The sequence below is a fragment of the Phocoena sinus genome, chromosome 2 (assembly GCF_008692025.1).
Source record: "Phocoena sinus isolate mPhoSin1 chromosome 2, mPhoSin1.pri, whole genome shotgun sequence".
In the NCBI taxonomy this organism is placed as follows: Eukaryota; Metazoa; Chordata; class Mammalia; order Artiodactyla; family Phocoenidae; genus Phocoena; species Phocoena sinus.
This window is the reverse complement of record NC_045764.1, coordinates 76823923-76847982: the sequence shown is the minus strand read 5'-3', so window position 1 is coordinate 76847982 and position 24060 is coordinate 76823923. Positions and strand designations below refer to the sequence as shown.

General features: G+C 44.1%; 1 protein-coding gene across 3 annotated transcripts in view; it reads right to left on the bottom strand.

Moving 5' to 3' along the window:
* Window positions 1-1268: 1268 nt before the first annotated feature.
* ALDH1A2 (aldehyde dehydrogenase 1 family member A2) overlaps window positions 1269-24060 on the bottom strand; it is a 204009-nt gene continuing 181217 nt past the window's right edge. For 2 of the 3 annotated variants that reach the window (XM_032624455.1, XM_032624456.1), the window contains 6 exons: window positions 14886-14988; window positions 13044-13228; window positions 10974-11138; window positions 10133-10290; window positions 9744-9818; window positions 1269-3133 (listed from right to left, as the gene is read on the bottom strand). In XM_032624455.1, the coding sequence (XP_032480346.1) occupies window positions 3061-3133; window positions 9744-9818; window positions 10133-10290; window positions 10974-11138; window positions 13044-13228; window positions 14886-14988 (759 nt within the window). In that variant the 3' untranslated portion in view covers window positions 1269-3060. The remainder of the gene's footprint in view (window positions 3134-9743; window positions 9819-10132; window positions 10291-10973; window positions 11139-13043; window positions 13229-14885; window positions 14989-24060) is intronic. The other variant, XM_032624457.1, reaches the window with a different exon arrangement.

Here is a 24060-nt window from a genome sequence, read left to right as displayed (position 1 = left end):
TGTTTTAACGACACACTCCAGTAGAGTCCCTGCTCCTTTCTGTTCTTTACTCCCTACATTGCAATATTTTTGTCTTTTATTATCTAAAATGTCATTAAAAAGAACGACACTGTCAATATGAATGCACTGAGGGTGTTTCGGAGGAAAAGGTACAATGAAAATCTCAGGGGTTAACAAAAAGACTGTAATTATGTCGTGCTGATGACAAATCACCAATTGGTGTCTCTGTGTTGGTCTCATTAATGACACCTAAAATGCCACCTCTCTTCATTTTCCTTTATGTCAGCATCATAAATGGATGAGGTCTGACGGACTTTATGCCTTGAAGAACTATCAAATCATGCCTTACCTTATTCCGGATTCCTGCTATCTATAACATCTACTTGGCACCTAACAAAGGACTTTTACATGATTACTCTGTGTCCATCTTGTTCTCATTTTCTCTCTGATGCCCGAAATATTGAACACAAGGTAAATTCGCAGAAAGCCTACAGCCTACGTTTCAGAGTTCACCCCATGCCCCAGGGACGGCATTCTCCGACGCCCAGTTTGTTCCTCTGAGGAACAAGATACCAGCAGTCAGAGCAAGGAATCCCAGTCCAGAGCAACATGTCTCTCCCCGGGTCTCACTTCCTTTGTGTCTAAGTCATCAGTTTTTGTTTTTGCTTCACTTGACCAGGACTTGGGTGGGGAAGCACGGTTGGAAGGAGGGGATGTGCAGGTCTAAAGGGTGGAAACTGCTCTCCAAAAGCACAACCCTGAGAACACACAGAAAGCAAACAAGCTCTGGCTGGTCCTATAGTCACCATGTACAGCTTCCTTTCTACAGCTGCAAAAATATTACATCAGGTTGTCAGTTTTTGACTTTGTTCCACTTCGGTAAATAAAAATAAAGCTACCGATAGATGCCATTAGCAAATGTGAGCTCTCATCACGTGGTCCATGTTTGTGAGAACAGGCCTGAAGACTCCTCTACGTTAGCTTTCACAGAGGCTCCTTTGGATGAAAATTGTCATTTCATATGTTTCATACATGGTTATACTTGTTTGCCACACAGAACTGTATGTATGCCTGGATTTTAAACAGTGTCAGAAACAAGGGTCTTGTTTACCTTACGGCAAGAATACCCCCCAAATTCTGCTCAGTAGCCAGAGGCAGCAACATACCTGAAAAGCCCAGCAGCTGAGAGAAGGACCTAGATGGACTCGGTATGACACAAAGACACTGATAAACACAGCCAAATGATCCCGAGGAGTACACAATATAAATGCTTTATTGCTAGCACAGAGGTTTCTTTTTTAAGTAAATTAAAAGAAATAAATCTTCATTTTCACATTCTATATTGCAGTTCAAAGGTAACTATCTGGTTAATGGATATGTTCACTGGGACACAGGCTATAGGAGGAGAGCATGACATTCACACGAAAGAACTCAGAAATGTGGCATCTCTCAAGGCATCTGGCCACTGTCCTTTGTCAATAACAGCAAGGAGAGGTTTCTTTAAAACATCATGAATAGTCAAGGGTTATAAATAGAAAACCAGTATGGTTAGAAAGCAGAAAACCATTAAATACAGAAGGCTATATATGTGTTGCCCATATTTCATATATTCTAGGTTATGTTGGTACTTTTAAATAAATGATCTTCATCTAGGTTAGAGAACGAATTGGATTTGGCAGCTGGCAAGAGGGAAAAAGGAAAGGAAGCTGACACTGCCCATGTCAGAGATGGAGCCTTCAGTGGAAAGCAGAAGAGGAATGTGTGGCTGGAGGAAAGGGAGCCAGCCTGCTTCATGCTTCCCCCTTGGGAGGCCAAGAGCAAGAGTGGTGTGTGGACAAGCCACGGGCGTGACAAGTGGAGATCTGGTGCAGCGTGGCAGTTGTGGCACACCGGAACTCTACAAATGGAGAAGGAAACCTCTGAGCCTGGCCAGATTTTCCAAGGTTACTGCCAGTTGACCTAGGGCATGGGAAGCTGAAGTCACACCCACAGCACTGGGACTGGGAGGTGGCGTGCACCAGGGACAGGGATGGGGTGGGGGTGGGAGGTGGAAGAAGCTATAGATTCCAACTGCAGAGATAATTCATTTAGTATGAATTGTCAGCAGTATTGGAAGTGGAATTATTTCTACAAGGCACCCAGCATTACCTTTTTCCAAATTCTCAAGCCTGCTCAGATCAGTTTTTGGTTGATTTTAAAGACAAGCTTTGGAAAAGATTAATCCATGAAAAACCCACCCCCTGACTTATTCCAGAATACTCAAGAAGGAATTAAATGCACAGATGCCCGCGCGCACGCGCGCACACACACACATCCCTCTCTCTTACCCCCTCAAACCATGCAGTGATGAGCTCCGAGGCTGTGAACTACACATAATGATCGCTGGAGCTCCATCTCCTGATCTTTCACTTCTGTTATATATGGATGTAAGAAAGCCAGACTGGGTCAGGAATATCCCAAGTTCTTTCTCCTTAGGACATCTGCAGTGTACCAGCTCCTGGCATTTTCAGTCTGGTCTGGCTCTAACTAAAACCATTTCATGTTTTGCTTTGAAGAAATGGATGACATGAAATGGTAATTTGGCTGCAAAACCTTGGAAAATTGTTCCCGGCCCAAACATCTGCCCCAGATGAGCTCAGCTGAGATCTCCTTGGAGGAGCGGAGGGGTGCGTGAGCAGGGAGAGCCTGGAAGGGGGAAATGAAGACAATGGAAAGGCTACCTTTGCTCACAAGCAAAGTCCTTTGTGACAGAAGGCATCAAATAATACAGCTCCCTCACCCCAGAAAGAAATACTGGGTATGCCCCACAGCTACTCCTCGCGCCTTTATCCCACGTTCCCCAATGTTTGGTACTGTTAAGGTGATCCCTCACAGGGTGCCAAGAAACCACGCCCAACTGGTTTGCTTTCTTTACGCAGCGAATGGCCTGGCCTACCTGCTGTCATTTAAATCTTAAGTAAGGACTGAGTATCAAGTTTGGATTCCTGAGAGCTGGGCCCCACAGGGAAAGCAGAGGGGGAGAGTCGTGCAGGCCGGCCTTCACCTTCCTTCTTGGCCATCTTAAGAGTTCTTCTGGGGGATCTTTACTGTCACAGTCTTAACTTCGGAGTACTCTCGCAAACCAAATTCTCCCCTGAAAAACAGAAACGGGCTGTATCAGGTACCAGAGGCCTAGACAGCTCAACATGGGCTTTCTTCTTCAAAAACCCTGTTCCAACCACTGGACGCCCAGGATGTGCCTGTGCTCTAATGGCTCTCCTCGAGACCCAGTCCACTTTACCTGAAAGAAAACCACGAGGGTCCTCTTGGCTTGATGTTCTACATTCCTTCTCACTGGTCCTTCAGTTTAATAAGTGGCAACAATACCCAAAGGCCCACCACAGAAGAGTACAGATCACACGCAATGCCTTAAAGACAGAACCCTGAACAAATACTGTCTCCGGCCTCCACAGAGTCAGGGGAAAGAGGAAATCAAAACCACGGACGGGAAAGGAATTGGGAAGTGAGAGTCAGCTGTCTCCCGAGACTTGCCCTCGGCCACTTCCCCTCCTGGCTCATGGCACCCTCTGGGGCCTTGATCAGGGATTTCTGTCATCAGGCAAACGAACGTTTATCGCACTGTTACTATGGGGCAGCACCGTGCTGGGCCGGGTGCAGGAGAAACCAGATAATCGGGCCCCGGCCTCTGAAGGGCCTGTAGGTGGCCGGGCCTGAGAGGGGGGAGGGGGAGCCAGGTCACCTGCCTCGGCGGCCCCAGGAGAAACAGCCCCTCCGACCACTGCCTGAAGGGCGCTGGCGCGTGGAAAAGCCTCACTGCTACGGTGCTCCTTTCCTTCACTTCTCTTCTCTCGTTCCTTCTTATTCCTACCTCTCTTTAATTGTCTTTCTTTCTTTTCTCGATTTCATTGTCACATCAAGCATGTTCTCTTAATTATTTTCTGCAAAATACTTGACATTTTCTTCTTCTTTTCTTTTCAAAGTCACTCCTCTGTGAAGCTTCTCCTCAAGTTCTCAGCAGAAGGAGTGCCCCTCCTGCTCTGTGTTCAGAGCACCTTGTACCCACCTCTACCACAGCCCCGTAATACCAAGAGGGAGGGCGGGGGTGCTCGAGCGTCTGTGTCTCCCCCACCGATCTGCATCTTCCTCATCTTGCTTTCTGTCCTCCCCCAAACCTAGCGTGCAGCCCACAGCATCAGGCTGAAAGAAAGCACTTGATAACTGTGGGAGCGAGGAAGGGGGGGCAGGCTTCTTCCTACCCCCTCTTCCCCAGTTCCACCCTGCTGACTGACCATCTCTGCCAGAAAAAAACATGAAAGAACGCTTAGAGATGTATTTGAATAAGAAAAGATTAAGACAGGCCGTTTTTAAAAACAGTCTTATATAAAAGGTATAAAGTCACTGCAACTGGGCTTTACAGCGAAGACCCGCTGTAAAGGATTCATTCTGCTTCCCTGGCCCGACACAGAGCTGCCCTTGCTGTGCCAGCAGCTCCTCTGAGTACCAGGGCACCTGAGTGGTCGCGCCCCCCTCCTCCCCCACAGCCCCCAGACCATCAGCGACTCAGGCAGCATGCTGCTCTCTCGTCTGCACTGGCCATTCTGCTTGCAGGAATGGGAAGAATAAGCTTGGGATTGCCCCACTCAGAATGTGGCTCCCTCACCGGCTCTGTCCAGGCTGTCTCTTTATTACCAGCTCAGCTCTGGCTCTCGCTGGCCTTTCTCCTGCCCTTGGGCAACTGTGCATGTGTCTCTTCATCACGGACACCATCTGCCTCCTGTCTGAAGTGTGGCTACTCTCTTCTTGTTCCCTCGCTTGTGCACACACATGGGGCAGACCCTGAACCACTTTCCTCCCACTCAGATCTCTAACTAGGTTGTGAGAGATGTAAGAAAGTCTACAGAGCTAGAAACCTTGCTTTCGAGTGTGACTGCCGGATCCCAAATCTCTGGGTGCTCAAAGCAACGGAAAATTCTGCTGGACTGGAGGTGCTCCTCTCTCGGGTCCCAGGAGGCCATCTGCTGCATGGCCGGCACACAGCCTGCTCCGAGATGTTGGAGTGGACTCACATCTGCCGTGAAAGGAAAGACTGCCCATGGGCCCAGGCCTCAAGGAAAGCCAATGAGAGGTCTCAGGGCAGCGCGTGGAGCAGAACACTGAGGGTGGGGGTTGGCAGACAGGAGTGCCAACTCGGCTCTGCGTTAAACTGGCTGTATGACTCCAGCTGACTCTCTCCCTCCTCTTGGCACCCGGTCGTCTCTCTGACATCAGTTCCTGAACCTTAATATACACATATCACCCATGAAGCTTGCTTAAACTGTAGGTTCCTGATCATCTCCCACCAAAGATTCTGTTCCAGTAGGTCTGGGGAGGAGCCCAGGAGACCATGAGATGGGTGGCTATTGGACCCACTCTTTGAGCAACACTGCTGTAAGGTCTCTGAATCCAATCCCTAACATGTGGATTCTTCAGCTATTTCGCCATCTCATTCTAGGGTCCTTCTCTCAAATCTACTAAAATTTTTCTCAGTTAAATTCTGTGGCACATAGTTCCATAGTTAAGGAAGAAGTCCACTACTGCACAAAAGGCAGACTTATTGTCATTGACATGCCCCAATCTCTTTGTATAGTCACCTTTCCGGCGGGGCCACGTGTCAGGGCACAGCACATTTAGAAGCTTGTATTCCTGCTTCTTGGCCAGACTAGGTCATATTCCCGAAGATGAACCAAACTCGGCATACGTAAAGGTAAGGTAAGACGTTAGATTTGTGTGTCTCTCAGCCAGCCATTTTAGGAAGTCACTCAGACTCACGCATAAAACAAATAGGGATTTCTGCTTAGGGTGTATATTTCCCTGCCCTTTTCTTTGACTTACAGCAGCATTTCTCAGAGCAGCATCCCCAGACCACCTGCACGAGAATCATTCCAGAAGCTTGTTAAAAATCCAGGTCCTGGGCCCTAGCCCAGTTCTACTAAATCAGAATCTCTGAGAGTGGATCGCCAGATAGGCAGGGTTAGAAAGCCCCTCTCCCAGCTTTCAGGTGACTTTCTGTGCATACGCAATGCTGTGCACACACACACTGACTCAGAGCATCCGAACAACACTTCTCGTCTTCAAAGCGTGTGTCCTTAGTTTTTAAAATGCTGAGGTTCACAGCGTTCTTTCCATCCCCTAGGTTTGTGATACATATTTTATAGCTTGGACTCTATGACCCCTTGTCTCAGGAGAGCTTAAATGAGACGGAAAAGGATGGGAAGGCTGAAATAGATGCAATTAGCTGGACAAGCAGAACGGAGAGAAACTCAGCCCAAGTCTCTGATCCTGGGAATTAGAGGCCAGCTCATCAGATAACCTGTAGAGGGCAGCCCTCTCCACAGCTCTCTGTGGGGTAGCACTCAGGGGCTCCAACAGCCTTCCTTGGAGCTCATTTCCAGAAAATGCTACTTCCCTTCTCTGTTCCTCTTAGAGGTGGGCAAGGAGATGTCAGGGACCAAAGCTGCATGGAGCCTGCAGGCCATGAGATAAACAATTCTGTCCAAGTGGAAGGCTAAGCAGAGTTTCCAGGACTGTATTAAATGAGAAGAAGAGTGGGGAACCAGGACAGGGCAGGTTCTTTTATCTGAAGCATTTCCTACCACTCCAGGTCATTTAAGGAAGAGAAAACATGTTTTGGGGGCAAACAGGAACAAAGACTCATATAATTTAGATAAGATGAAGTGAGTCTCATCAAAGAGCACTGTTTCCTAATTATTTTTTAACTGCACTGGGAAGGCCAAATCACTACTGTGCCCATGGGACGAGTCGAGAAAGGCCACTGTTCTGTGTGGTTCTGACACAGCCAAACTGTCTCTTGGACCTTCTCTCTAGGCGAGGGCGATATTTCTGACAGGAAGAGACTGCGCCTGAACAACGTCCCAAGCCCGAATCCTGGTAGGAGGCTTGCCTGTGATGAGAGGCCAGGGCTAGCCTGAGATGAGAAACCATCAACCAGCAATTAGTTATTTCAAGTGTATTTTATGCCCATGATACACCCTGTTAATGATCTGTAACAGTCAATGTGAGCAGCATTCCCAGAGCCGGCGATGGCCCCAACATTTCAGAGACTGGGAGAGCACAAACACAGGGGCAGGAAAAGAAAGAAGTTGAATGCATCTTCAAAAGTGGAAGCAGAAAGTTAAGGCCATGTGCAAGTTAAGAAGAGATACTTAGAGTACATGAAGACTTTATAAAAGCTGAAGGAATACTAATAACTTAGCAAATAGGATCCAGACTGGGTATGGGTTCTGGCTATAAAGCAAGTGGGAGGTACTGAAGGCCAGAAGCAAAGGTTCAAGCAAGAGCAGTTTCTCCCTTTCTTAATACATTTATTAAGAAAAAGAAGGACTGCCTACATAACAGTCATCTACTTGATCAATAATGATGATAGTAGCTCACATTTTCTGAAGGTTTGCCAGATACCTTGCTGGCTGTTTGGCATACATGATTCTAACATTTAATCCTAACAGCAACTCTGCAGGGTAAGTACTATCTATCATTATTCCCATTTTATAGATGAGGAAACTGAGACTCGGTGAGATTAAATAGTTTGTCCAAGGCTGCACAGGTATTAAGCAGTAGAGCCAGGGTACATATCTGTGCAGTGTGATTCTAGAAACTCTGCTCTTAGCCTCAAAGCTATATCTACTTCATGGTTTAATGGCTCGGGACTAGAGATTACCAGCTACAGTATCTGAAGATGTAAATCCCCTGTGCTAGTCATGGGTTCACTGCACTTCCCCCCAAACACCATACTTATTTCTCCCACAATGCCTCTGCTAACTCTTCCCCCACTGCTATCCTGTTTTGCCCACCAACCATGAAAAACTATTCCTCTCTCCTCATCTACTCAAATGTTCCTCTCCTTTAAAGGCCAATTCAAATCCCTATAAAAGATCACATCTAATGGTTTCCTGGACTTCTCCAGCTCACAATGATCTCTATCACCCCTGCATTCCTCTACCACTCCACAGGCTTTTCTGGAATTCTTTTGATTCTTTCAATGTTGTATATTTCATTTATCCAACAAAATTTTAAGTAATTTAATGAGCTGCACCTTCCCCTACAGACCAAGCATCATGCTTTGCACAAAGTATGTATGTGCTCAATACTTTGTAGCAGATTGATTGCGAACTAAGCATTTGTTCAAAAAAGTATGCATTCAGTAATGCCCGAGGGAACAGGCATGGAAGATGTTTCCTCTTATGAGTCACAGGATTTAGAAAACATGGATCTAGCATGGATCTATCTCCTTTCGAAATGAGGGAAAATGAAAGTTTTTGGGGATGAGGGGAGATGTCAGCTCAGGAAGACCCTAGCTACCATTCATTCTCCGAGAGCAATTCTAAAAATCCATTCATATGTGAAGTTGCAAATGCAATCACTCTAGTTTTCCTCTGCCACAGTCCCATTTTTCAGGTCCTCAGCATCAAAAGAGGGCAGCCCAGCTCTGATTCTGACCCGGAAGAGTCCTTATACCCGGTTCCCATGCTTCCTTGGCCAGACATAACGGAAACTAAGCCACTAAAATTTAGGTTCAAAGCTCAGATCTGCCACTTACTGGCTGTGAGACTTGGGCAAGCTACTTAACCACTCCAACCCTTAGTTCCTCATCTGGACCATCTGTAAGATAAAGATAAATGTATCTATCCCATAGAATCACTGTGAAAAGCAAGTAAGAAGGTAAGAAGGCAGAATAAAGCCATATGCAGAGCAGGCATTTAATTAATACCTATTATTGTTATTGCAAAATCCTTGTAATGGGTCATCTTCCTGTGATCTCTGCCAAAACATCCTCTATACACCAAGAATGTTGGCCATAAGAACGTTGGTATCCCCTCAGCTCCCACAGCATGCCCTTTAAAAACCCTTTGAGATTGGGTTTAAAGCAACCTCTCCACTTGTATCTTCAGCAAGTCTCCTCCATGCATCCTGTACCCTAGGCTCTGCAGCCCCAGACTCAAAGATCCTATAGGCACTGAGCAGGTGACAGCGAGTGAATTGGCTATGTGTAAAACGAACACAGCCAATATTCAGTTCCCAGAAGCAGGCATGATGGGGAATAGGGAAAACTGCAGAGCTCACAGCTGCAGCAATTTTGCTTTGGGGGAATGAAAATATGTAAGAAATCTAGATTTTTATGGAAAGTCTCCCCATTTTGAATGTCAGGTAAAGGTTTTTAAATGTTATAAGGAAAAAAAAACCAAAACATTTCTCTAAGCCAGATTTGTCCCTGGGTGGGCAGTTGGTGACGTCTGTTGTAAACATGCCAAACTCTGTTTTGTGTCTGGACTAGTCTGTATTTGCTACGCCTTCATGCCTTTGTTCTTGCTATTCCCTCTACCTGGAATGCCTGCTCCTAAGAAACTGAAGTGTTATTTCCTCTGTGAAGTCTTCTGTGACCTCATCAGGCAAAATTGATTGATTTTTCCTCTGTACTTAACAAGATATTTGACATACTTGCATAATAGCACCTATTACATGGAATTATTGGTACATGAATTTTTCTCCATTCCCACTTAAGGTAAGGGTATTATTGTGTTTTATTCATCTTTGTAATGTGTGCTTTGCTTATACATTTATGTTTTCAACCAAGTGTTTGTTTAGTGAATGGATGAAAGTAAGAGAATTCACTGATGCTGTGAGTGCCCCTCTATGCTGCTATTCGCAACCCTGTTTCTCTTCAGGCACCAGCAACTTTGGACACTTACATTTCTCTCCCATTTCCAGACATCTTGAATCCCCCAAAGGGACTCTGGGCATTTAAGGCATTGTAACAATTGATCCTGAAAGAAGAAAACATGGTACTGTTAGTGTGTATTCTGCTTACACAGAAACAATCCCACTGGCATGATATTTCTTTTATAAGTTCTATTTTTTAATTCCTTTTTCCCCACATGAAAATTTTATAATTTATAAGATTTACTTTGACTTCCTGATCTAGCCAATAGGAAGTATCCCTTCTCAGGGTGAAGTCTTCGGTCTCCCCCACCCTTCCAGAGCATATGCTTTTATTTCACGCAGGCTCTGGAGAATTACAAGCCCCCTCCCACCCTCATGGAATGTGTTATGGCCAGAACGAGACTGACTCTGGTCTTACCAAACAGTCCCAGCTTGCATTGCAGAAGACACCGTGAGGGCCTTGTTGATGTCATTAGTAAAGACAGCTGCTACAAGTCCAAAGTCTGAGTTATTGGCTCTTTCAATAACTTCATCCATAGTCTTAAACCTCAAAATTTCCTGAACGGGGCCAAAGATCTGCAATAAAATAGGTTGATCCAACATGGTTGCTTCGCCATCCTTTCACCTGTTTTCTATGTTTCAAGGCAAGTTTACTCTGCCTTCATCATTTAAATGATGTTTAAGGTTAGCAGAACATAACTGTAAAAATATCCCAAACTTTCCCAGAATAAGATTACATAAGTCTACCCTTAGAGTTTAAGTCCTCCGCTCCCCCACCCTGCCCGGCAACACTTGATTCCACAGTGTGTTCTAAAGCTGTGTTCTCCATGATCCCCCAGGCACTGCTCCAGAACTGAGAACTACTGCTCTGGAGAGGTGGCTGATCTGCAACTGGTCCTCTCCTGCAGAAGTGTGAGGATGCTTGGGTGCTTTCTATTTCCTGATTAACAGCCTAATGACCCATATTTGGGGGAACTGAACTGTTGACAATGTATCACTGAGACCATTGATTGGCTTTTATGATGGTTCTGTTGGCTAATAACAATTGAGATCATAAAGCACATCACCGGGCCTCTGTCTAGCTTGCTTGCCTCTTTGTCTAACTTCTTTCTTGAAACTGGGGATTTTCATAGCCATGTTTATTGCTATTGTACAATGTATATAAAATACAAAGAACTAAACCTCCAATCTTGTCTACTAGAAATGCCCTGGAAACCATCCCAAGGAAGATGTGGCTGCTGTTAAAATCTATGTGATACCTCCTCCTTGGCGATCCGCATGTCGTCAGTGACGTTGGAAAACACCGTGGGCTCGATGAAAAACCCCTTTCGGCCCAGCCCTTTGCCTCCACATTCCAGCTTGGCGCCTTCGGCCACACCACTCTGGATGAGTTCCAGGATCCTGTTGTACTGTTTCTTATCAATCTACAGAAGAAAGTGCCTGATGACTCCAAGTAAAATCTTCTATGAAAATGGAAATAAGCATGTGCTCAAGAATCTCTCTCATTTGTGATTTTTGGCCAAAGCTTCATTATACCTAGTCAAATCATATGGAACTGCTGTTAACCATTTTGGACCTATGAAAAAGGGTAATTTTGTATGGTTCAACCTAATACATCAAGAATTCCAGTGAATGCACTGCTCTGATGATACTGACAAGTCATAAGTACCAGTTCAAGATTTAAGCAGTATTTCTAAATGATGGAGATACTGGCTAATTGATTATTCACTGTTTATATAAGTAAAAATTAACCTTATAAACAAATGAATATTGGGGTATATTTTTATGGAACTACTGTTATACCATCAGAGGAAAGGATTAAGTTTAAAGAGTAAGAGCTAGTATCCTAGTCCATAAAATAAGGTCATTCTCGCCCCCCGCAAGCCCCCAAGTTATAGACTTATCACTCAATTATTATGGTAAATAAAAAAGAAACCTACATTCACCTGAGTTTGAATTGCTGTTACAACTTCAATCTTCTCTCAAATGGTCCCAAAACTAAGGAGATATTGCTTCTTATCAGGAAAACCCATGCTCTAGTGATCCAGATGAGATCTGGTCTACATATTCCTTTAAAAATTCTCAGTTCAAAACCAGAGTTCTAACTGGAAATATACCTTGATGACCATGGAGAACCTGCAGAGCTCAAGAGTGCAGCCAGCAGGGACCTTTGTGGCCCTCCTCATCCACCACAGTGCATGAAGCATTCAGAGTAAGAGAGAACCATATGGCAGAAGAGAGAGCAGACAGCTCTCCATTCCCTACACAATTACAAACTGCATGTGGTCATCCCAGAGTAGGTCAGGTTGGTGGAGAGAATCCCTGGCAGCTGGTAAAAGTATAAATGGGTTTCTGGGAATGAGAGATACCTGCCCTCCTTGACTGTGGCACCTGTGGGGATGTCTTGACTCCAGCAGTTAAGGACTGGGACTGGGTTCTAGTCAAGATCCATCTTGCCATGCCTGGGTCCTTTTTTGGAGCTGGGAGACTCCAACCTACCCCCAAAGTTCAAGATATCCTTAAGGCAATCCTAATCTCTTGGCTTTTCAAGGATAAAATTTAGAAACAGAAAGAGAAGCACAAGATGTAAGCAAGCAATGCCTCACTGGCTACATTTCCAGCCATGAAGACAGATGAGGAAGAAGAGTAAGGAGTCAGCAGAAGAAGGAAGATGATGCTTTGTCGGGTTCCACCAGAGTGTCTGGTTTCTGTGTTCATAAGAGATTAAGTAAAGAAAGGGCATGTCCAGGACATGGAAGCAACCTAAGTGTCCATCGACAGATGAATGGATAAAGAAGATGTGGCACATACATGCAATGGAATATTACTCAGACATAAAAAGAAACAAAATCGAGTTATTTGTAGTGAGGTGGATGGACCTCACTAATATACAGAGTGAAGTAAGTCAGAAAGAGAAAAACAAATACCGTATGCTAACACATATATATGGAATCTAAAAAAAAAAAAAAAAAAAAAGGTTCTGAAGAACCTAGAGGCAGGACAGGAATAAAGTCGCAGACGTAGAGAATGGACTTGAGGACACGGGGAGGGGGAAGGGTAAGCCAGGACGTAAAATAGATAGCTAGTGGGAAGCAGCCACATAGCACAGGGAGATCAGCTCGGTGCTTTGTGACCACCTAGAGGGGTGGGTTAGGGAGGGTGGGAGGGAGGGAGACACAAGAGGGAGGAGATATGGGGATATATGTATATGTATAGCTGATTCACTTTGTTATACAGCAGAAACTAACACACCACTGTAAAGCAATTATACTCCAATAAAGATGTTTAAAAAAAAAAAAAAAGAACGGGCATGTCTGTGATTTTTCTACCTGGGGTCCCTGCTCGGTGGTGGGGTCAAAGGGGCTGCCCACTATGCGCCTCTTAGCCCGCTCCACACTTCTTCTCACAAACTCTTCATAGATGGACTCCTCCACAAAGATGCGAGATCCTGCAGTGCAGCACTGGCCTTGGTTGAAGAACACACCCTGGTGAGCCTGCTCCACGGCATAGTCCACTACAGGAGGAAACAGCCATGCTCTCAACACTGCTTTGCCTGCGGAGGGGCCTAAGGGACCGACCCTCTTCCCTCCCCAAAGCCCCAAGTGTAATGTCATGCTCACCACAGAGCAGAACTGTGAGCAGCCCAGTGAAAAGCACTGGATTGAGAACACAACTTGGTTCTAGTTCTAACCAGACCCTGACGTTATTGGCTGTGTTAACTTGGACGTCTTCACTTCTTGGAAAACCTTTCTTCTGTAAAAAGAGGGATTAGACCACGTTATCTATAACAGGAGTCTCAAACCCCAATAACCAAAGGGGCTGTGTAGATAATAGTAAAGCAATGTGACAGAGACTCAGAAGGAAAGTGCTACCTTTGGCTGTTGCTATGCATAAACATAGCCCAGGGTTGCCAGATTTCCAGTTTTAAGAAAAAACGGAAATCAATATTTTGTGTAATACTTAGAAGTAAACATAGCCATACCTTGCATTTGGCCTAGACTGCCAATTTGCAATCCCTAATCTATAGGACCTTGCAGCTATACTTTTAATTAGTATTTTGGCAAATTAAACTGTGACAGCAATGATCGTCTTTGAAGACGCTCAATTTCCTCTATATTTACATGGAATTGTATAGTAGCACATGGTAACTCATTTTCATCTCATGTGAAAATAAGAGATACTAAGTAATACTCAATATAGTATTAATAAATCTGGTGTCTGCTAGTTGCTAAATGACTCACTGACTGAATGAATCAATGTACTGTCAGTGGAGTGCCTACACCTTAATAGGAATTTAGGTACAGAATTCTGATCCTCTTGACAACTAGTATAAAGCTGAAGCTGAACTTGCAAATTCCAAGCTGGGGCTGAAATTCAGGCAATCTGCTTTCTGTTCTCTGATCTCTCTAGTAGTGAAATTGAGGAAGCAGTGCTGCCTGGCAGGATGTGAAGAAGAAAAAGGATGACTGAAAGAGGTTTTGTAATTTCATTCCCTGGCAAGTTTTTCCAAACATGAGGAGCACACCCGTGCAGAGTGGACTAGAGAGCATCCTGCCTGGAGACATGGGGTTTCTAGGTTATAGCTCTAGGCCTCTGTATAGTCCTACTGCCAAGGTGTAATCACCTCCAATTTAGGTCTATTCATACAGAACCGACCATAGTGTGTTGTCATCCTGACTAAGAGCCATGGGGGCAACAGAAAGGGGTGGGGATGGCTAAACAGAGAAGGGGGTGTGGGTTTGGGACAACGTTGGTAGAGCTAGTGAACTAAAAATTTTTAATGATCTGCAAAGCCACCAGGCAAACATGAGACGTTTCAAGTTTCTCGAATCTAGGCAGAGGTTACATTTCCAGTGTTCAGAGGTTTAGACTACTGCTCTTTCCACTATACAACACCAACCAGGCCTTCACCTCTTCTACCCTATTTTACAACAACACAGAGTCAAAATGGCTTATTATGTCTAGAAAACAAACTCGATCTGATTGTCAACTGATAAGTGGTCTTTACCAATATTATTTTGTCCTTAAAAGGAAGGGTCTAGATTTTTCTCCTTGAATGCCACTTAGCTTCAAAGACCTTTTTCTTAGTGTCCTGTTGAAAGTGGAGATAATAAAAGTGAGCACCGCAGGCCAGTATGCCAGGGCATGTAAGAGATCTGTGGTTGACTTACAATCAGCATCTGCAAAAATAATATTGGGACTTTTCCCTCCAAGTTCCAGAGTTACTCGTTTCAAATTACTTCTTCCAGCTGCTTCTTGGATAAGCTTTCCAACCTGAAAGAAGGGAAATGGAGAAAGGTTTTGCGCACCTTGCAGTTGAGACCGTCAGTGGCCAGAGCCAGCTGTGGGCAACAGTGGGACACAGCAGTAATGGATCCTGCAGGGCAAAGCACCCACCGGATACACAGGAACGAATCTGTGGTCAACTTGCGTGGACAAGAAATAAGTCAGTTGGGATGCAGGTTAATGTCTGTTCTGAAGTGAGCTGGAAGACTGCTTTAGTATCACGATGGAAGGAGCAAGGAAAAGGGAGTTAAACCTGGAATCTTAATCCCTGAAAGATTTCTCTAAAAGACAACTAGCAAGCAAAATGTAACTAGAGATTTTCCATCACTGCATTGTGGCTTTTAGCTTTGGACTCTGGCCTCCAGAAAAAAGCCAACTGGCTCCACTTGAAAGACATGATGAGTGTAAAACAAACTCTTTAAGTGCCTCCAAAAATGCCAGGTATGACTTTAATCACATGGTCCAAATATATATATTGATGTGATACCTTTGCTTCTGCCTAGGGCTATAGTAAAAGGATTCCAGAAAGCTGAGGATCTGTCTTTATTTGTGCAATGCCTACTTATCTAGAATCCAAGCAAATAGAGGCTGAGTTTGAAGAAAGCATTTCCCATTGTGTAGATTCACAATGCTAATAAAATTGAAAGCGTCAAGATGGAAACACGGATGCAGCGCCTAGAGCCCCCTTTCAAGGAAGAACGCACTGCCTCAGTGACAAGGAGTGCTGTCAGCTCCTTCAGAGTCACCTCAGCTGAAAAGAGCTTCCCTGCCCAAGGGGATGCCCTCCTTCAGGTGTCCCACATCCACCGCCTGATGGTGGCGGTGGTACCACCAGGCAGCTCTGAGAGACCACGTCCGCTCCACCACAGCCAGGTGCTTGGCTGAGGCCATCAGGCCTGCACTGCAGCTCAACTTCCCATTGTGTCAACTGCCCTTTGGCTGGGATCCCTAATAAATAACCTGCATGGCAAACTCCATCTCAGAAACCCCTTCCAGGGCACCTGGCCTGTGACAGGGTGCTGCCCTATTGGAGGGCAGAGGTCACTCTACGGCAAGTGCTGGGCCACCCTATAGCTCTTATAGGCAGTTTGCCCTTGTTGAGATGAAGACTGCTACTTATGCCTGGAATCCTACTGAAAATAAAGCATTTTAAAAAGCTGGGGAAGAGAAATGCTAAATATATGCTGGACCCCTCTGGTCCCTGCGTGCGATCCTCAGGAAGGACGGGTAACTCCTCAAGCAGTGTAGTAGAGCAGTGGTTAAGAGAAAAGGCTCTGGAGCCTGGGGTTTTTTTTTTTTTTTTATTGATTATATCACTTAACGACTGTTTGACCTTGGGAAATTTTTTATCTTCTCTGAGCCTCCGTCCCCTCCTCTGTAAATGGAGCTAGAAACAGTATCCACCTCAGAACTTAGGTGTCCTGAGGATGAAGTGATTTAGGGTCGACGGCCCTCAGAACCCAGACTGGCACGCAGTAAGCGCCTGCACCAGTTAGCCGCGCACAGGTATGAGAGGCCAGGGCCCCTTCTTCCACGCTGGGCGCAGAGAAATGGAGGTGGCTGTAGGGGGCAGAACCTTCCAAAACAGGTCTCCTCCCAGGGCCCCTCCACTCTCTGTGCGTGTCAATTACCTCAGGAAAACCCCGACAAAGCCTTCTGACTTGCCACCAGTCTCCAGTATTGCTCATTAGCAGGGCTAAATGCTTTACATGTTTTTATTGTTACTCTACCTCGTGCCAAAACATTTTTAGAAAATATACTCTCATTCTGAGGAAATCTAATTTTGGTGAAAAAATAGTGATGTCTCTGAAAGAGGTAAAATTAGAGTCTCTTAGATGCAGAACACTGTTACTCATCAAAGGTTTAAGAAACACCAACGTCTGGCCCTAAGGATTAATGGGCAGACATCAGCCCACAGCCAGACGGCCCTTCCCCACCGGGCCGGCTTGTCTCTCTTCGACCTCAAGGTAAACCCCCTAGGAAGATGGGCTAATAAAGGCCCCGTTCTCAGGCAGACACGCTCTCCTGCAAGAGGAAAGTATGGATACACAAAGGAAAGGAGAATCTAGCCCTCCATCCTGGCAAGAGAACAGCAGTCAGGTGAGATTAGGACTGAAGCCTGAGACCCTAGCAGAGGGGAACCCACACGAGGGCAGCAGGGCAATAGCACCATGGGGCGTCCCTGAGGAGGCTGTCGCCTGCAGCTGCCTGTTCTGAGCAATTCTACTGTGCTTGTCTCTCTCTGCCCTGAGGAATCCATATCAACTGAAGGGGACTCATTTCAAAGTCCAGGAAGATAAAGAGACAAGTGCTTTCTCAAAGAAGATAATCACTGGACGTCATGAACATTATTATTAATTATATTTAAAAAACTAGCATTTATTGAGTTGGTTTATATCAGACATTTACATGTATTCATGCATTTAAGCCTCTCAAAAACCCTACGAAGTAGGTATTATCTCATTTTAAAGAATATTAAACTCAGGTTAGAAGTCAATGGATGTTACCAGGTTACCTGGCAGTTACACGCAGAGTCTGCTGGACTCTGTGCAGGTTGACTCCAGGGCCCAAGTGTGGATCACTTCCTCTCCTTCCCGTAACCTCCTCCCAGCACTCTGCCTTCCCTTCTATATTTACTGAGCACCTAATGCATGGCACATACCACCAAAACCTTATCCCTGAAACTCCAAATTAATTTAAAAGTGAGGAGGAATATCACTTTTTATAGACACAAATAATGATCACAGTTCATCAGTTACAAAAGGTATATTCTGCCTTCAGAATGACATTTGAAAAACAAACAAAAGCAAGGAGAAATCACGGATTTTACACATAGGAAGATGCTGAATAAACGTGTGGAGTTGGTAAAGAGAGTGCCGACTCACTAGCATTGCATTTCTGTTAGCTCTGCTCCCTGACATTCATCAAAGTGCTCTATGGGTTGATATCTGTTGCATTAGGAATGTTGTCCAATGATTAGTATTTTCATGGCTACAGTTAACTATACAAAAATCTTGCTCAGTCTATGGTCATCAGAGAAGAATACCTAAAGAATAATTTTTCCTGCATGAATGCTTTGCCATTTTTTCCTTAGAAACCAAATTCGTGCTAAACACCGAAAGGCAAATCTCAGATGAATAATGATTTTCCTTTTCATCTTTGGAAGAAGGTCAAGTTGCAGCCCAACCTCAAGAAAGAACTGGATGTGTTACGCTACAGGAGAACCACTTCCATCTGGAGTGGCCTCAGGACAGGATACTCTGAAAAGCCCCAGTTGTTCACCAATCCCCTTCATTCAACACTTATTCCTGGTTCTCCTACTATGTGCCAAGTGCAATGCTAGGCACAGTTCCTCATCCACGAGGAGCTCACAGCTAAGAGGATTCCCATGTAAACCTAACAGGTGTTCAATAAGTACCGAAAAATCTGGACCTGATTTAATATTAGATCTGAACAGTGAAATCACGGTTGTGCAGCATTTTGTTATAACCCAGAGTCAGGCTCCTCTGGGCCTCACCCACAGAAGTGGGCTAGGTGTAAAAATCTTCATTAATTATGTGATTGGGTATCATCATCTGCCTTCCCATACATAATACTCTCAGTTTGCAGGTCAGACTCTCTTTGGAGAACATATTACTACTCATGAATTCTCCCTGTGAGTGGAACGAGGTTAAGTGACCCTGAAGGGAGGCACTCCTCACTGTTATTACCATAAGGGGGAAAGAGACAATAGGAAGAATAGATGCAACTCCAAAGCAGGGAATTCTTAACAGGAAAGAGTAATGTTTAAAAATAAAGAGCTCATGTGAGAGCCAACTCTTACAAAATATGATAGGTCCTGTGCAAACCAACCTAAAATATTACTTGTACAAATCCCATGCAAAGGTTTCCAAAGTTAAAATCTATGGGGTAGGAAAGTCCAGGAAAGAATGAAGTACAGACATCAAAGAAAGGCCTGGGATTAAGTGACCCATCTTAGATAGAAAAGTAGTAAGTTCCGCGGAGATATGTATGTGCTATGCCAGTCATATTTATACACGACTACAAGGTGGGAGCATGAGGTGAGATAAATGAGGCTGCCAGGATGCACAGGTCTTCTGAGTGGTTCAAGTCAACAGGGGTGGACTTCGTAACACCAAGCCCTATTCTGATAAATAGGCAACCTGTGAGATAAAACAGAGAAATACACAGTTTGAGAAATTAAATCTTGTATGTGAACACAGATTAAATAGAATAAAGCACAGAGAACAAATTTTGACCAAGTTCATCATTATCTTTTTTTCAAATCAGAAAAGATTTCACAATATACTCTTATTATACATCCTGTCCTATCTCTGACAACCTAGCTAATTATAATCATAACCAGGTTTATGGACGACAGTTCGGCCCACGGGAGTGAGAAGACCTAGTTACTATAAGTTCTGGCTTGGCCTCTAACTAACCTTTGATTTGGGGAAGCCACTTCACCTCCTTGGGCCTCAGTTTCTCCAACTGATGAACGAAGACACAAACCAAGCAGTTACTCTGGCCCTTAGTACCCCACTTAGTTGGAAGAGTTAAAAAAGACTCAGGGCCCCTGCTCATTCTGAGAGTCTGTCCAGAAGAATCCAATTCTTCTGGATTCTTCTTGTCTTACTAAGCAGACCTCGCTTTTCATAGAGGCACCACAGCTGCACTGAATGGTAGATAAACCTGATCTTTTTAGGTTTCCCACAAAGAGCTCATTATGAAAGAGTAAGTGATAATGTTCCTATCATGGGGTGTCTTAACTTGGCACTCCCTGCAGAGTCTCTCAGCTGTATCTGTGTACCTCAAACAGGCAAGGGCGAGGAACCAGGGGCTCGCCCACACATAATGGAACTGGGCTAATTCTCAGCAGGAATGTTGGCACAAATCAACTCTGACTCCCATCCTCATTCTGAATAGTCTTCACGATTGATATCAGGAGTATCCCTGGAAGAGCCACAATGTACCAGAATCATGCTCACAGCAATGCAGCAGGGTAGGAAATGCAATTTGGAGCTTCGCATGGAAAATAATTTGTTATACAGGACAAAAAGACCATGGAAGGCTTTCTGTGCCCTCTTTATTCAAGGCTGTTGCTCCCTGAACAGAGTTTCTAAAGTCTGGTAAAATTTTTCTTTTTATTCATTAGTTAATTACCCGTATTTCTAGGATGGGCTTCTTCTCAGAGATATTTCTTTTTCTTGATTAGTTAAGCATACATATTGGGGTGGATTCCTTCTCAGAGATATGCCACCTTTTTTAAAAGATGGAAAACTCTCTAGTAGAGATCTCAGTAAACAGGTTGAAGATGAATGCTTTTTCCAATATATTTTCCTTTCTTAAACCCCAAACAGATTGACTCTGTGCTTCTTTCCTCCTCTCCTTTCTTGATTTTCATTGTGCTACTGGTTCTATGATAGAGGTAGAAATGCCCAAAATATGTATAATTGGACATTTCTTGTCTTTCTGAAATATCCAGAAATAACAGACCAAATCAGTCTGTTCAGATCTGCACCAGAAAGTCACAGGACCAAGGCATCTAAGCAGTTCCTTTAATTTAAGGGATAATAGCAATTGCAAAGCTTGATTGTGAAAAACAATGCAGCCTCTGACTATGCTTCCAGCCCCTCTCCTCCACCACCATCCTCACCACCACACACTCATCACTACAGCACATGACACCACTTGCCCTTCCTGGAATGTGACCGTGTCTCTGTATTAGCTGTTTCCTCTGCCTGAAATGTCTTTCCTCTCCTTGCTTACTCATTTTTCAGCCCTACCTTTGCCACTTCCTCTGAGAAGCTAGCTTTCTAGATCCACCCTGGCTATCGGGTTTGGTTTTCCCACTTTTCTGATCCCACGTAACTCTCATACTGCTCTTGCTTAATAGCTGTCTTCCCGACCAGACTGACCGTCAGCAGAGGGACTCCTGTGCATGCACATGCACGCGCACGCACGCACACACAGACTGTCAGCAACATTTGATGAGCCGATGGGCCAGAACAGGACAGCTGCTCTTGAAGTCTCTGGAAATCAGAGACTATGAAGTCTTCAAGGAAACAAGAAGTGAGCGATTAGAACACGGAATGCCTATGTCCAAGGCTTTTGCCTTGACACCACTGGCAGAATGATTTTGAGCTTTCCTCTTCTTACTTATCTTTGGCTGAAATTTCCACATCTTTAATGAAGGGGATGGCTTCATGGTTCTGACATGACTGCACGTTGGAGCTCCCGGAGCACTTAAAATCGTTTTCTTTGTCTGGGCTCTGCCCCCAGAGATTCTGATCCTCTTCGTCTGCAGTGGAGCCCGTGGGCATGGGTAGTTTAATGTGCTGCTAGGGTTAAGAACCGTGGCATTAAAGAATCCTTAAGGGCGTTTCTCTCATACTGTCTCTAACCTTTCATTGTTGGTTCTGTTTTCCAACTGTCGAACATTATCATTTATTGAGCACCTATTTTGTGCTGCTTGTTCTCACAAACATTATTTAATCCTCATGGTGATCCTGTGAGGTAAGAATTATTACCCCATTTTAGAGTTGAAAAAAAAGCACGACTCAGGTCAAGAAATGACTTGCTGACAGGCACCCACTGAGTGGCAGAGCCAGGACTGCTTCTCTTCTCCAGATGTTCTCCTGGGGTTATATACCCTCTGCTATGAGCAGAAGTCTGATGGCTAAACACACCATCCACAGCTAACACATATTCCAGAGCGACTGCCCTGTACCCTTAGCCCTCCTTCTGTTACATAAGACTCTCCTTTTTAATCTCAAATAAATTTTAAAAAATCAAGATTTTGATTTTGGGGGAGGGGTTCTGCTTTGATGGGAAGAAGCCTGGAATCCTCAAGTCAAAGGTACTACATGTCCCACTAACCAGGTGGACTAAATGGATGGGCTTCTTAGGATCGGTTCATTCTCAGCCTGAGCTCTGAGGAGATAAATCTACTGCAGAATGAATCAAAGAATCTCAGCTAGCAGGCAAAGACTACAGCATACTGTTTTCTATTCTTCAGCACTCAAGATTTTATTTAAGTATTAAACAAGAAAAGGAAGAAAGCACGTAATTTAAAACCTGTACATCCAAAGGTTTTGACACAACAAACTGGTATTTTTCATTCAAATGCTGGATAGTTTACTAATGGACTCATACAACCTTAGAAAGACGCTTATAAATTGTTTTAAAAAAAATAACAAAAAACTCTAGCAGGCCACTTCTCCCCACCTACAAAGAGGGGTGAGGCTACCCAGAGGGGAGAGCTGACCTGATTCATTACTCAAGCAGCAGAGAGGGTGTCTGTATCATGTAAGATGACATTCATCTCACTTAGGAAATGAAAGGAGAACCCTGGCTGCGTAAATTAGAATCAGTGATAATACAGCTGTTAGCTACAAACATTTGTTTGGCACAGATCAATCCGGACTCTCCTGTAGTTTGCTTTGATGGTCCCTCTACTATCTTGTTGACTAATGATGAAATCATGGTTTGTTAATTTAACTGAATAAAGAAAACATCATACCAAGCAAAATGCAAACTGTTTTCCTGTACTTTGTTGAGGTTGTTTATTTACTCTGTGCTTATAAGAGCCCTTTTATATTCACTTATCAAATATTTACATTCATTGCTTATGTATTTAGCTGCATAAGGAGAAATTAATCCTATCTTTGAGTAACTTTGTTTTCTTTCTAAAGGCCTTTTGCTAAAGTAAAATGGAAAGCAGCCACCTCAAATAAGCTTCTTGTTGCTGACTGTTCCAGACATTTTGTGATGTATAAACAGGTCCCCTCTACTAGGATAATCATTACTGGAGCCACATTCAAATCCATATTTAAGTGACATGTACCCTCTGGAAGAACCTATATGGTTTCCCAAGTAGCCTACAAAATTAAGAGAGGGTAGATAAATAAAGAAGTAAAAAACTACAAGCTGTAAAGGGGTTTGGTGATTACATGATCATTAGATTTGCCTGTGAAAGTTCTCCACCTGCCACCATTAATATAATTATAAGGTGGCTTTTGTAGCATAGTCAAATACTTCGCCCTCTGGTCCTCTATTATCTGTCAATGATATCATCCTAGAAAAGAAACTTGGAGATACTCAAGATGCCACAGGACTTGTTTCCCTCCTAGTGAATGTAAACCCCTCTAGAGAGAGAAATATCAATAGACTCCACCAGAAAACTTTAGGTGAAACTTGCTCTATGCACACTGCTATAAGCTATCTCACTGTGTGAATGTTCCTAACAGCAAAATCCTTCACGGGGCCACCTTCCGTCTTATTCTTTCCCCAACTCTCCCTTCTCTCTCAGCTCCCCCATTGGATATCTGCATTGTTGAAGATAACATATTTAGTTGTTAATATTCTTCCTGTGAAGATAAATAATTTCCTGTGTTATATAAAGCAACAGTGAGATAGCACTATACCCCTATTAGAATGGCTAAAATTATAAAGACTGACCGTACCAAATGCTGCTGAGGATGTGAAGGAGCTAGAAGTCTAATACATTGCTGGTAAGATGATACACCCACCTTGGAAAACAATTTAGTAGTTTCTGAACCTAATAAGATCCAGCCATTCCACTGCTAGGCATTTACCCAAGAGAAAAAAAGAATCAATCAATCTAACTATCCACCTACATGCGCGCGCGCGCGCACGCACATGCACACACACACACACACACACACACACACACACACACACACACACACAAAAGGACTGGCATATAAAATGTTCACAGGAGCTTTTATGTATAGTAGTTCCAAACTGGAAACAACCTAAATGTCCATCAACAGGCAGATGAACAAATTGTGATGTATCCATAAAATCGAACACTACTCAGCAATAAAGAGGAATTAATTTTTGACATATATGCAAAAATGTGCATGGATCTGAAAATAATTGTGCTGAGTAAAAAGTCAGACAAAAGAGTACATACTGTATGTTTCTATTTACATAAAATTCTAGAAAATGCAAATGACCTACAGTGGCATAAAGCAGATCAGTGCCTGGGAATGGGAATGGGGGGAGGAGCAGAGCGATAGTCGCAAGCGAGATTAC